Raw genomic sequence first — 14,499 nt, forward strand, 5'->3', positions numbered from 1 at the left:
CTAGAAGTATGCTCTCTAGGTGTGACTTAAACAAATGCTCTAAGTTTTGTGAGATAAGGTTGCTCCTAGTGATGAACTCAAAAGCATGAATCACCTACTAGTGTCAATTTCTACATATGGGTATTTAACAAAGTCCCATCATCAATACCCACATATTGCTACTTGTGTTTAATTCTCTAGACAATTACGGGTCGAAGAAAATTTGAACTAGCAATAAGATTGTTACATAACTATTTAATTTCGAACTTAAACAATTAAAGAACAATCCATAAGCATTATTAGCATGGTAGAAATCAAACAATAACTAAACTTGCGAGAAAACGAGTTATTGCATATCAATCATGAGTTCATATTTCGGGCTTTGAAATCACCCTCAATAAAAAATAGTTTTATTTACTCATAGTTTTAGAGTTCATCATTGTATTATAAAAGTAAAGAAGATGAAAGATAAACCGAAAGCAAACCCTAGCTGCGGCTATCTCCAAAAAGCTCCAAGTAGAATACGTGATATTCCAAGTTGTAGAAAGACTTAACTTTTATATCTCTTGTTCCAAAATTAGGTATAGTCTTCAAAGGTCCAATAGATAAGAGTCCTCCAAGCCCATGCGTGAGAAAAACTCATGTAAAAAATGTGCCCCAAAAGTAGTCGCCGGAAGTCCCAGAAAGTGGCCGGAAGAGTGACCGAAAAACATCTCAGGTGACTGGCAATGTCAAACCAATCATCGTTCAACTGAAGTCAAATGATTCAACTCGGGAAGTCAACTGAGTCACATAGAGTCAATGAATCAACTCAGTGATATCAGCTAGGTCTAAACAGACCTAAGTCATCACCAGAGTCAGCTGTTAACTTGTCTGAATGGGCTGAGTCGCCAGGCCATAGTCTCAGCCATTTTGCAAAGGCCAAGCCAATGCTGCATCATCATTGCACATGACTAACTTCTGCTGCTCCTCTTGCCTTCCTAGATACAGCAGCTGCAACTGCAACCTCAGATTAGCACAAGCATATATAGCTTCAACTCCATTTGTCATCCCAGTTCCGCTCAAATCCACCAGTGCCTTCACTTCAGCTACAATTGTATGTATCTTCACAAGCAAACAACTGCAATGCCTCGAGCCGTTATCACTGCATTCTGTAACTCAGCCTAACTCAACAACAACACACTTCCATCTGCTACTTCTTGTAATCTATCAGACCACTCACTGCATTTTACTCTATCTGTAATTCACTGTCTTCTTCTCCGTCTTGGCTTCTCACTGTCCAAATCGCAACAGCTTTTCCATGAGCTCAAATCTCAGCTACTTCTGCATAACCAACTTATTCTGCCATCTTTCACTGCTTGAGCCATTCTATCTCCTGCAATTGCACCTGCTACACAACTTCTAATCACATCATTACAGCTACACAATCCAGCAGCTGAACCATTCCCTATAACAACACACAAACCCACAGCTACAGCAACTTCATGTCTTCCATGTAACATACAAACCCACAGCTACAACAGCGTCAACACTTCACTTCCCAGTTGTATGCTTCGACAATTTCATTCCCTAACTGCATATGCACTTGAACTGCAACTCAATCACCAACCGAACTCCACCATGCTCAACTGCATTAATTCCCAGATTCTGCAGCTTCATGACCTTAGCATCACTAACAGTCTTCTCATCCAGGGCACCTGCATAACCCATTTCAACCATCACAACTGCCTAGGCATTCATCTACAACAACCATTCTCAACACCCTCTGCCATCAAACTCCATATAACTGCATTAGTTCTTGAAGATCACAACAACAACAACTGCTTCATCTCCAATTCCATCTCTATGTTGGACTTAGTTCAATATTCAACCCAAATCAATCTTTACAGCAAACCATCATCAAAACCTCCAATTTTATTGAATCTGAACCAAACCCAAAGTGACAGATCCTTATTGAACCCAAGAGCACCCAATTCAGCTTCAGAAACCCTAGTTTCTTCAGCTGCACTTCAAATCTCTCTGTTTCATCACCAGTTCTGCTTGAATTCCAGAACCCCTGCCCTATCATACATCTAAATCTTCTCATGACTCGACTTAGACTCAAATCTGAGATGAACCCCTCTGATTCTTCATACCCAAGACCATCGACAACAACAGATTCCTCAGTATTCATAGAAACTGAACCTAATCATCTCTTCTCTATGTTAATCACTCAAACATCATCAGAACTCGATCCTCTCTCATGAATTTTCGATTTCTTTCTCTTCAGTAATGGTGACGCCATCCTTCCTGTCGGTTTCAGTCAGAGCAGTAATGAGAAGATAAGAGAAAATGATTTGTCTGGATTTTAGGTTTACTGTAGGAATGAGTATGGCTATACCCATTCAAGAGAAGTAGATAGGGGATGATGTTGTAGCTGTGTGTTGACTTAGCTCAACTCCATGTCATTCGTCTGCCCCTTATGCTCCAATTGAACGCTTTCTCCTTCTTTCGAGTTCCTCCACCAACAAAAACCATCTCTCATTTCTCAGATTTACTTCTTCTCTTCAGTGTCTCTTTATTACTAAAGATGTCGTGCTTTTCAGACAGATAATTTGCATCACTAAAGCCGACATACTTTTCAGACAGAGATGAAGAAATAAAAGCAAATAATGAGAAATAGTTTGCCTCCAACAGCTTTTGCACCTTTTTGCCTTTTAAGCGACGTTTCCTCTTCTTTTGTTCTAAATGACTCCAAAGTACCTAAATACTAAAAAACAAACATAAGATACATAATTTACAAGAAAACTTAGCAAAGAAAGCATAAACAATAGATAAATATTAAGGTGTTTTAGACACCTATCAAATTCCCCCACACTTAGACTTTGGTAGTCCTCGAGCAAATCAAATAAAATAATTCTAAAACATGCATACAACTCCGTGTCGTCGAGTACACGGTTACATTAGCATGAATAACAGGCCTTTAAACCCCTAGGTGTCCCTAGTGGACGAGTTTTAGTCTCGTGAAGGTTTACAAGAGGTGTGCCTACAAAACTTTTTACTCCAAATTCCAACTACCTATGAAGAGTCTATGAACGAATCCAAAATGACTACAGGAGGAGGTACCTTGATGCAATCCAATTCATATATAAGTAAACAAAACTCTACTCAGAAAGTTGAACAAACCACAATACTCGGAGTCTAACTAACCACAATTACACATGAATAGATTAAGAAGACGGATATAGATATAGATGCGAATGTTGTCTAAGTGAATGGTGTTTCCCATATCTGTCTGAAGGTCATTGCCAAGATGAACCTAAAAATCCTATTGGATTGAGATACTGGTCTGAATTTTAATATCAACTCAGTTGGCATATACAAGGGAACCAGCGGTCGACAATCTTAATTCTAGATCAACTCAACTGGCATATACAAGGGAACCAAGAGTCGATTTTATTGAACAATAATAACTTTTTTTTTCTTTTCTTTTTAACATTTTTTTTTCCGAATTGACAGCATGATTAAATCTTTTGGATCCAAGCGCATGCTTCTTGTCAGCAGATTACATGGTAATTCTCGTGGATCCTGCGTTCCACGCTTGCTTAGACGACGGAGACAGGGAGAACACACACATATTGCTATCCAAGTGTATTTTTTTTCATATATACTCCGGTTGGTATAATTGGTCAGGTCTTTTTTTTTATTAGCTCAATCACTCTATTTCATCCTAACAGTAATAACAATTCGATGTTAGTGACCCACCAAATCACTTAGAGAAACAAGAAAATATTGCAAAAATAAAAACAGAAAGTGATATGGTAATATTCCGAGATATGGTAACAACTATCATATTATTTCTAACACCTGAGCTATGTTCTTCCTTTAAGTTAATGGGTTCCTCAAATCCTGTAACCAAGATGGTTCCATCCACTTATATTGGTAGTGCCATCCTAAAGGCACAAGTTTCTAGATTTCGGAGTTTATAAAGCAATTTTTTCTTTTTCTATTTTCTATTTTATTTTGTTTTTTTAACTAAAGGCATGAAACTCTACAAACATATAAATGCTCCCCCCACACTTAAACTTTATATTGTCCTCAATGTAAAATTTAGTCATTCAAAGTAAAGTTCAAGGTGGAAAATTCCGCAAATGATATGCAAAAACAAAGATAAAATGCTTAAAAATAAAAAGATAAAGATAAAGATATAAAACCGGTGGGTTTCCTCCCACTTAGCGCTTGGGTTAAAGTCATCAGCCCGACTTTCATCTCCAATTACTCCTCCAGAGGGAGTGGATCACTCAATGTGACCATATCCTGATTCTCCGTCACAAATTGCTCATAGTATGGTTTCAAACGATGATCGTTGACCTTGGAAACCAGCCCTTTTTTGGGACTAATAATTTCAAATGCACCATGCGCAAACACATTAGTAACAACAAATGGTCCAACCCATCTGGACCTAAGTTTACCGGGAAACAATTTAAGACGAGAATGGAATAAAAGAACTTTCTGCCCTACTTCAAAACTTTTTCGGGAAATCATTTTATCATGGAAAGCCTTGGTCTTTTCTTTGTAAATGCGCGAACTTTCATATGCATCATTTCGTATCTCTTCTAACTCATTGATCTGAAGTTTCCTATGTTCACCAGCAGTATCTAATTCCATATTACATACCTTGATAGCCAATAAGCTTTGTGTTCAAGTTCGACCGGAAGATGAAAAGGTTTACCATAGACAAGCCTAAAAGGAGACATACCGATGGGTGTCTTGTAACCTGTCCTATACGTCCACAAAGCGTCATTGAGTCTATAACTCCAATCCTTCCTTGTAACATTCACCGTCTTCTCTAGGATGAACTTAATCTCCCGGTTGGAAATTTCATATTGACCGCTTGTTTGTGGATGATACGGTGTGCCAACTTTATGAGAAATGTTATACTTCTTAAGAAGAGCGTGAAAGGATCTCTTGAAGTGCGAACCTCCATCACTAATCACCACTCGAGGTGTACCAAATATAGAAAAGATATGTTCCTTCACAAACTCACAAACAACTTGAGAATCATTAGTAGGGGTGGCTTTAGCTTCCACCCACTTAGAAACATAATCTACAACAAGAAGTATAAAAAATTTCCCATTGGAATTCACAAAAGGCCCCATAAAATCGATACCCCAAACATCAAAAATCTCAACAGCGAGAATTGGTGTTTGCGGCATTTGGTTTCTAGCACCTAGATTGCCTGTCCTTTGACACCTATCACAAGCCTTGTAAAATAAATATGCATCCTTAAACATTGTAGGCCAGTAAAAGCCACTTTCGAGAACCTTGAGGGTCGTCCTCTTGGTTCCGAAATGGCCACCACAAGCATATGAGTGACAAAAATTCATAATTGATTGGAACTCGGATTCGAATGCGCACCTGCGGATCATTTGATCGGAGCAATGCTTCCAAAAATAAGGTTCATCTCATATATATTGCTTGGAAATCTTTTTGAGCTTGTGTTTCTGAAATGTAGACATGGAACTAGGTACTTGTCCCGTCACCAAGAAGTTAACAATATCAGCGTACCATGGAGTAGTGCCAACAACCGCAAAGAGTTGCTCATCCGGGAAGCTATCATGCAAAGGAATCGTTTCTTCAGGCACAACCAATCTGCTTAAATGATCCGCTACGGTATTCTCACTTCCCTTCTTGTCCTTGATTTGCAAATTGAACTCTTGAAGAAGGAGTATCCACCTTATGAGCCTTGGCTTAGAATCCTTCTTTGTGATCAAGTATCGTAGTGCAGCATGGTCGGAGAAGATAACCACCTTTGTACCCACCAAGTAAGATCTAAACTTCTCTAGTGAAAATACTATGGCCAAGAGCTCCTTTTCAGTAGTGGAGTAGTTGATTTGTGCTCCGTTGAGAGATCTAGAAGCATAATAAATGGCATATGGAATTTTACCATCTCGCTGTCCCAACACGGCTCCCACGACATAGTCACTAGAATCGCACATCAACTCAAATATCTTACTCCAGTCCGGTGGTTTGATGATTGGTGCGGTAGTTAACAGCTCCTTCAAGGTGTCAAAAGCCTCCTTGCATTCCTTGCCACAGTCAAAGGTCACATCTTTTTACAAAAGTCTACACAGGGGCATTGCAATCTTGGAGAAATACTTGATGAATCTCCTATAAAAACCTGCATGACCAAGAAAAGAGCGAACCTCCCTCACAGTTGTGGGGTATTATAAGTTCCGAATCAAATCTATCTTAGCCTTGTCCACTTCTAACCCCTTAGAAGATATAACATGGCCTAGTGCAATCCCATGATTCACCATAAACTGACACTTTTCCCAATTAAGCACAAAATTAGTTTCTACGCATCGTTTAAGAATAAGTGCAAGGTTATCTAAGCACTTGTCAAAAGAATTCACCATATACGCAAAAATCATCCATAAATACTTCTATGATGCTTTCCACATAATCTGAAAATATACTTACCATACAACGTTGAAAAGTGGCTGGAGCATTGCACAAGCCAAATGTCATACGTCTATACGCAAAAGTGCCAAACGGACAAGTAAACGTCGTCTTCTCTTGATCTTCTGGAGCTATTACAATCTGATTATAACCTGAAAAACCATCAAGGAAGCAATAATGAGAGTGTTCATCCCATCTTTAAAGCATTTGATCAATGAATGGTAAGGGGAAATGGTCTTTTCGGGTGGTAGAGTTGAGCTTTCTGTAGTCAATGCAAACTCTTCAGCCTGTCTGGATTCTAGTTGGAACCAAGTCATTATCATCGTTTTTCACTACTGTAATTCCGGAATTTTTTGGAACGACTTGAACCGGGCTCACCCATTTGTTATCGGATATGGGATAGGTAATCCCGACATCCAACAACTTCAGGATTTCTTTCTTGACTACTTCCATCACTGGAGGGTTCAAGCGACGTTGAGCCTCTCTTGTTGGTTTTGCCCCCTCCACAATAAGTATTCGGTGCATACATGTGGAAGGGCTGATTCCTTTGATATCGGCAATGGTCCACCCAATGGCAGACTTGTACTCTCTTAGCACTCGAACAAGTTTCTCCTCTTGCGCCTTAGTAAGGTCTTTGGCAATGATCACTGGTGGCTCTTCTTTATCACCTAAATATATGTATTTGAGGTGATCCAGAAGAGGTTTCAACTCAAGAATAGGTGCCTGCACAATCGACGGTAAAAGTCTCTCATTAGTAAGTGACAGAGAAACATGAGACGCATTATACTTTTTTGGAACTTCTTGTAATGAGTTAAGAGCTAAAACAACCTCTTTAAGCTCATCACAAATAGACAATTCACTTTCAAGGTCTTTGTATTTTCCATAACCTAAACCTTCCATTATGGTGTTTTCTAAAGCATCATCACCATTTAATTCAAAAATCTGTTGAGCTAGAGAACCAATAATATCAATTGAAAAATAGGAATGCACATCACTAGGATATCTCATAGCCTCAAAGATATTGAAACTTATGACTTCGTCATCAAATTCCATTGTTAAGGCACCGTTAGAAACATCTATCTTTGTTCTTGCAGTTCGCATGAATGGTCTACCCAACAACAAGGGGGTAGACGATGATGGGGAATCTTCGTCCATCATGTCAAGAACATAGAAATCAGCCGGAAAAATGAGCTGGTTAACCTGCACCAAAACATCCTCAATAACCCCGTTCGGGTAAGTATTAGACCTATCAGCAAGTTGTATAACAATACCGGTATCTTTAAGAGCACCAAGATTCAATGATTCATAGATGGAAGCAGACATGACGTTAATGGATGCTCCTAAATCGAGCATAACACGTTCAAACCTGATTTTACCAATAGTACATGGTATGGTGAAGCTACTTGGATCTTTCAGCTTAGGTGGGAGTTTATTTTGGAGATATGCCGAAGCATTTTCCTCCACACTCATTACCTCATTACCGGTCAACTTGGCCTTGTTAGTGCACAATTCCTTCAAGAACTTCGCATAGCGAGGGACCTGCCTTATTGCATCAGTTAGTGGAATGTTCACTTCAATCTTCTTAAAGATCTCTCAAATCTCTTGGTACAATGTCTCGTTGTTCGACTTTGCAAACCTGCTAGGAAAAGGCGGAGGAGTAGCATAAGTAAAAACACGAGTTTTAGAATTAGAATTTGTTACCGGGTCAGCCTTTTTAGGGTTTTTATCACCATCTTCTTTCTCCAAATCAGGTTCATGGGACACTGGTGATGTTCCCGGCTTCTTTACTTGCTTCCCACTTCGTAGATCAATAGCATTGGCATTCTCCTTATGATGTAATGGTTGTGAAGGAAGTTTTCCAGCTGCTTGTGCTTCCAATTTTCTCACGGTAGTAGCTAGTTGACCCATTTGTGTTCGTATGTCCTTCATATCCATCTCTGACTTTTGCTTGTCTTGCACCAGTGTGTTGAGAATAAGATTCAACTTGTCATCTATAATCATGACTTGAGTTTATTGACGTGAACTTTGCAAGAATTAGTATCCACCTTGTTAATTGAAAGTAGGATTTGCTGCAGCTTGTGTTAGAGCATTACTCGGTCGACCTCGCATGCGTTGCTATCTCAAGCATGTTTTTCAATGTTAGTGATCAAAACTATAAGTCTTGATTTCTAGTCTATTATAGCTAAGTCTCGGACTAGGATAGAAAGTGTAGTTGAGGTTAAGGACTTCATGGCGATTCATCATACAAGAAGAAGAACTACTCAAGGAACCGGTGGAACTTCTCGACAAAAAGGTATGTGAAGACTTGAACTTATCTGTCACTCAAAAGTCTATCTACTCTATCTCCTACTCTTTGAGACAAGAAGTCGTATGCTATATATATAGACTGGATTATAAACATTTTGTATTTCCAGCCGAGTATACCTCGCCTATCTATATCTCGAAATATGTGTTGGTAAGCTTTTCGCTTCGATCAAGTTTATCTTTACCTAGTGACGAAAGTCATGATATGTTTCAATCACTTTGAAAATTGCTCTGACGAGAAATGGTTTGTGAATAACAACTATATAACGTCCCCTGAGAATGTCTCAATGGTTGAAATGAGAGTTTAGATTACATAACCAATGGTGGACATAAACATTGTTGTGGAAACACATTTATGTATAAGTCATATTCCTTGAAACAAAGTTTGCGAACTTTGTTGATCAAGAGAAACATGAGAATGGCGTGAGCCAAGTCCGAGAACCCAGTCCGCGAACTACCAAACTTCTCATCCCGAGAAATTCTGCTGGAGTTGACGAACTAGCTGTGTCCGCGAACCGGCGGAAAGTCTTTGCCGAGATTTTCTGCTGGAGTTTGTAAACTCTACCGGTTGCTTAAGTCCGCGAACCTAGTTTGCGAACTTGAGAAAGGTTACATATCTAAAGATGATTTCTGAACTTAAACTTATAAAGACTAAGGAATGCAGTTTGCAAACCGCGGCTATAAAGTTCATGAACCAATTTGAGTGAATCAAATCATCTTTGCTTCAATTGTGTCTTGTGTAGTACATAAGATTTCCTTGCAATTGAAAAACTCGCTTAACTAGTTCATCTGAGTCAATTGAACTAGTTATGGTGAAGAAGAACATGGTTGGTATGAAATGCTCATATGGCTAACCTTTTGGTTGACTATTATTGAACCAACAATGCACACGTTTGGGTACGATTAACAAACCTAGAGGCGTGCAGTTCAAGTGTGTATAACAAGCTAAGATTTCGATCTAACGATTGAGAAATATTATCTTGAATCTAAATCAGGTTTTCATCTAACGGTGGATATTGTTTGCTTTGTAACCAAGGCAAAACCCTGAATTGAAAGACTATATATAAGAGATATCTAGTATTATGAAAAACTAATCCCCACACCTTACGTGTGATACTAGTATGCATACTATATTCGATTCTCCTTTAACCGTCTGGTTTTTCGTTTCTCAAACCGGGTTAAACGACTTAAAGACTTCATTGGGATTGTGAAGCCAGACCGATACTATTTTTATCGTAGTTGTGTGATCTGATCTTGCATCTTCTATCGTACGAGTACAATCATATTGATTGGCTTGAGATTTGATATCTCCAATAGGAAAGATATAAAAAGTAATCACAAACACTTCATCTCATCGTTTGTGATTCCACAACATCTTGTTTCGCTACCATACGATTAATATTGTTGTAAGGTGATTGATTAATCTAGGCTGTTCTTCGGGAATATAAGACCAGATTATCAATTGGTTCCTATTCACCTTGATTATTATCAAAAGTCGGAACAAAACCTTTAGGGTTTATATGTGGGAGACAGATTGATCCTTTGATAGACTTGTATGTGGGAGACAGATTTATTTATTGTTAAAGCCTGCGATTTTGGGTCGTAGCAACTCTTAGTTGTGGGTGAGATCAGCTAAGGGAATCAAGTGTGCAGTATCCTGCTGGGATCAGAGGCGTAGGAGCATAACTGTACCTTGGAGCAGTCGTAGTTTGATTGGGGTTCAACTACAGTCCAATCCGAAGTTAGCTTGGAGTAGACTAGTGTCTGTAGCGGCTTAATACAATGTGTGTTCAATCTGGACTAGGTCCCGGGGTTTTCTGCATTTGCGGTTTCCTCGTTAACAAAATTTCTGGTCTCTGTGTTATTTCAATTTCCGCATTATATTATTTTATCTTTATAATTGAAATAATACAGGTTGTGCGTTTGAATCATTCAATTGGAAATCCGACCTTTGGTTATTGATTGATATTGATTGATCCTTGGATATTGGTCTTTGGTACCATCCAAGTTATTCCTTGTATTTGATTAGAACTCGCAGTCTTGCTTGAGTAAATCAAATCAAGAGAGAGATATAAACTAGTTGATGTACTTTTAATTGATTGAGTCTTGTTGATTCTCTTAAAAGTATATTAGAGTTTGTCCATAGAGATTGCTAAGCGAAATATTGGGTGGTGTTGTTAGACCCCCGCTTTTTCAATTGGTATTAGAGCAGGAAAACACGTTCAAGACCTTACAAGTCTGTGTTTGTAGCGATATGACTCTATGGAAATGAGTAGTATCTCTGATAAACGCGTCAGAAGAAATAAAAACTTTGTCTTGTCTAACTCTAATAAAGAGAAAGATACTTTAATCTTGAATATAGACAAACCTTATGTTCTGACAAGACAGACAAACACTGACATGTGTGATTCCGATTACCCTTCAAAAGAGTCTATCTCTCTAAATGAACGAGAAACAACTAAAGAATGTGAACTGATGTTAAATTATGTCAAAGTTCAAGCTGATCGATTGAAACAACATGTCAAAATTCTTCTTTGGGAAATAAGAGACTACAATTCCAAAAACTCTGAAGCTTTGCCCTTATCTTCTCTTAAGGCGAATCTTGAAAGGGATATCTTGGAAATTAAACATCGCTTGAACAAACTCTCAACTCAAGGATATTTCAAAAGGACCTCTAGACCATCTTCATCAACTACTACTGTGATTGAGGAAGAACCATAAGAAAAATCAGCATACTCTTCTTGCGGAAAAAATGTTCCTATACCCTCTTGTCAAAAATGGTGCACATCACATGAAAGGAGAAAGCCTCCACAGATTGTTAAGATAGTGCTTTATAGCGTTCAGGAGGTATGTCCTTTTTATTCAAAAGGACCCGTCAGGCAAATGAGAAAATCTAGGTTGAGCAACAGTTTCCCTGTTCATCTGCAACCCACCTTTGACATAATTCTCAAAGGAATAACTGACTTTCATATGTCTCAACCAATTGGTTTTGGTACTCATCATGGGTATCCTACCAGGAAAGTCAGTTCTATGAGCTCCTTAAATGTTCTGACTCAAAATAAATGTCTTAACAATCTGAGAGAAGGTCAGATTCCTCCTATCATAAAAAAGGGAGTTAGTAATACATTTGATGTGAACAAGATATTATAAAGAAGTTGATTTCCTTTGGGTAAGAATCAATTCTCTGAGTCATATTTTTGTAAGGATGAAGTTTATGATTACCGTTCACATCATAATGGTTTTCCTCCAACATTTCGTAAAGAAAAGGATAACCAAAAACGATATCCATTTAATGAGCCAATGGCTCATACTTGTGTTAAATAATCACAATGTTGAAATCTCACTCACAAAAATCCTAGCTGAGTAAGAAATGTTTAGGTATACTCTTTTTTAAAGTGACACTGATTATCTACCTAATTTCTTATCGTTCTTAGATGGATCGTCGGGCAACACTTTGCATGAGTATTTTTGTTTAAAAATGGTTTTATATTCTCTTTACCTTCAACCTTTTTTTTTTCTTTAAAAAATATGGTTGGTTTCATAAAACCTTGTTTTCCCTTCTCTCACGGGTTCATGTTCGGTTTTAGGATCCTCTATCAAACCTACTTTGGAAACCCTATGTATCTCAAAACTTGTTTATATACCCATCCTATTGAATTGAACTTTTCACTCTAGGCTTTATATCATCAATGACTTCTTCCTCCTGCTCATGGGATTTACCTGAAAATTTTGTTGATAATGCGGTGTATTTCGAGTTTGATAGAAATAAAGGAACCTTTGTTGAAGTTGAAGGATATTTTCCTCAATCTCCTGATTCATACTCAGATATTGGGGAGAAGATTCCAACTGAGGTGGTTCTCGATGTTCAACAACTTGTTGATGCAAAGAAGTGTCTTGATATGGTAAGATCTGAGTTGAAAATCATGCAAAAGATCTTCCAAACAAGGATATCCTCTCTAAAGATGCAGAGGTTGATGTTGTTCACAAGCTCAAAGACCCGTTGCCTCATGAGGATTCTGAATCGTCCATATGATCTTAGTTCGTGTTCAGAATATCACCGAAGTCTGTTTTCTTTTAGCTTGTGATATTTGTTGCCTAGTATGTCTTCTTTTTGGCTTAGTTGGAAAAATAACTAGTGCTTGTATAGCGATGATTGTGACTACACAGCTATTATTTTTTCATCTTCTTGTTTCTTTTTTAGGTTTTTGGGTTTAAAATTCTAAAAATATTTGGAGGATGATGTTTTTGCAGTATTAATCTTTTGATTTGTTATATTTCAATTTATGATGGGATATGTATGTTTGCGTCAGTGAACTTGAAGGTCCCATATATTGTCAAAAGTAAAGTCGTTCATGATCGGTATTCACCTATTGATTAAAGGATGAATATACTTTTGACAAATACAAAAGTTAAGCCTATATTGTCAATTATTTGATGGAAGATAGGTTAAATCTTTTGTTTTTCTAGGATTATGTCTATTAATGTTGTTATAAATATAATGATGGAAGATAGAATGAATCCTTGTGTATTCCACAGTAAAGATCTTTATTGATCCATATCTTATGTATTACTGTGAGGCTCCGTAATGTATCCTATGTTGAGCACGATACAACGAAGTTGATTATTTTATGATTGGCTTTGTTGGTTGTTCCGTGAGGTATGTTATGTCGAGCATCTCAAACTAAGTTAGTCATCTCGTTTGGTTATTTAGTTATTGCTCCGTAAGTTCTCTTATGTCGAGCAAAACAATTGACAACTAAAATTAATTACTTTTGTGATTAGTTTGATTGTGTATTCCAATTAGATTAATTATAAGTTCTCTTGTAATTAGTCTAGTTGAGTATTCATATATTCCATAAGCCTTTGTGTTTAGTATATGGACGACTATTCTAATCATTGTCTAATGGTTATGTTAGTCTTATGTTCCGTAATATGTTGAGCATAATCAATTAAGTTGATCACCTTGTGTGTTTAATTTGATTGCGTATTCCGATTATATTAATCATAGGTTTACTTGTGATTAATTTGATTGAGTTTTTTGGATATAGAAAATCATTTTCATGGTTTTTGGTGTCCAATAAAATCCTTCTTTTCTTTCGAAATTAAGGTTTCTCTTGTTGTTCTTTCGGGAATGACATCAAATGGGGGAGAGTTCTTATGAACTTGTGCTTAATTGCCATATCTTTGTGGGGAGTGCAGCGGTGGAATATTAGAGGGGTTATCTTGTATCTTTAAACTCCTTGATGAATGCTATTAGCTTCGGCTATATGATTGCATCTAATTAAGTTGGTATGTATTCTTCTTTTGGTCATGAAATGTCTCTTACGGAAATTTCATTGTGATCCCGTTCTTGGACCTTTGCCAATTTTATTGACAAAAGGGGGAGAATTAATATGTAGTTCACACTACAAATACATATGGTTTTCGGATCATTGCGTAAGGGGGAGTGGTTTCCATGTGAGATGGAGTATTGACTAAGGGGGAGTGATACATATCACCATAGTATTATTGTTGAAGTTGTGATACAATTGCACTTTGACACTGTGTAATAATACTATGACACTGTATAACAATGATCAAGACCGATGCTTTCTCATTGTTATAGCTATGGATCTTCAACAACGGTGATACTAAACTTACAACCTTTGGGATCATTGGAGTACTTGGAAGTGACAAAGATTTCGAGGAACGTAGAAGATTGGACTATGGAATAGGAGCCACTAAAGTTTCTTTATCTTTTTTGTATTCTATATGTATTGATAGTTTTGTCATTAA

The 14,499-nt window shown here is 37.6% G+C and overlaps 1 protein-coding gene across 1 annotated transcript; it reads right to left on the bottom strand.

Moving 5' to 3' along the window:
• Positions 1 to 4,233: 4,233 nt before the first annotated feature.
• On the bottom strand, positions 4,234 to 8,355 carry LOC113305532. The gene is made up of 8 exons (XM_026554554.1): positions 8,057 to 8,355; positions 7,485 to 7,963; positions 6,708 to 7,370; positions 6,442 to 6,572; positions 5,527 to 6,047; positions 5,106 to 5,376; positions 4,718 to 4,991; positions 4,234 to 4,616 (listed from the first exon to the last, which is right to left on the bottom strand). The coding sequence occupies exons 1-8, from the start codon at positions 8,353 to 8,355 to the stop codon at positions 4,234 to 4,236; spliced, it is 3,021 nt and encodes a 1,006-aa protein (XP_026410339.1).
• Between the last annotated feature and the right edge of the window lie 6,144 nt (positions 8,356 to 14,499).

This window comes from Papaver somniferum, chromosome 8 (assembly GCF_003573695.1).
Source record: "Papaver somniferum cultivar HN1 chromosome 8, ASM357369v1, whole genome shotgun sequence".
Lineage (NCBI taxonomy): Eukaryota > Viridiplantae > Streptophyta > Magnoliopsida > Ranunculales > Papaveraceae > Papaver > Papaver somniferum.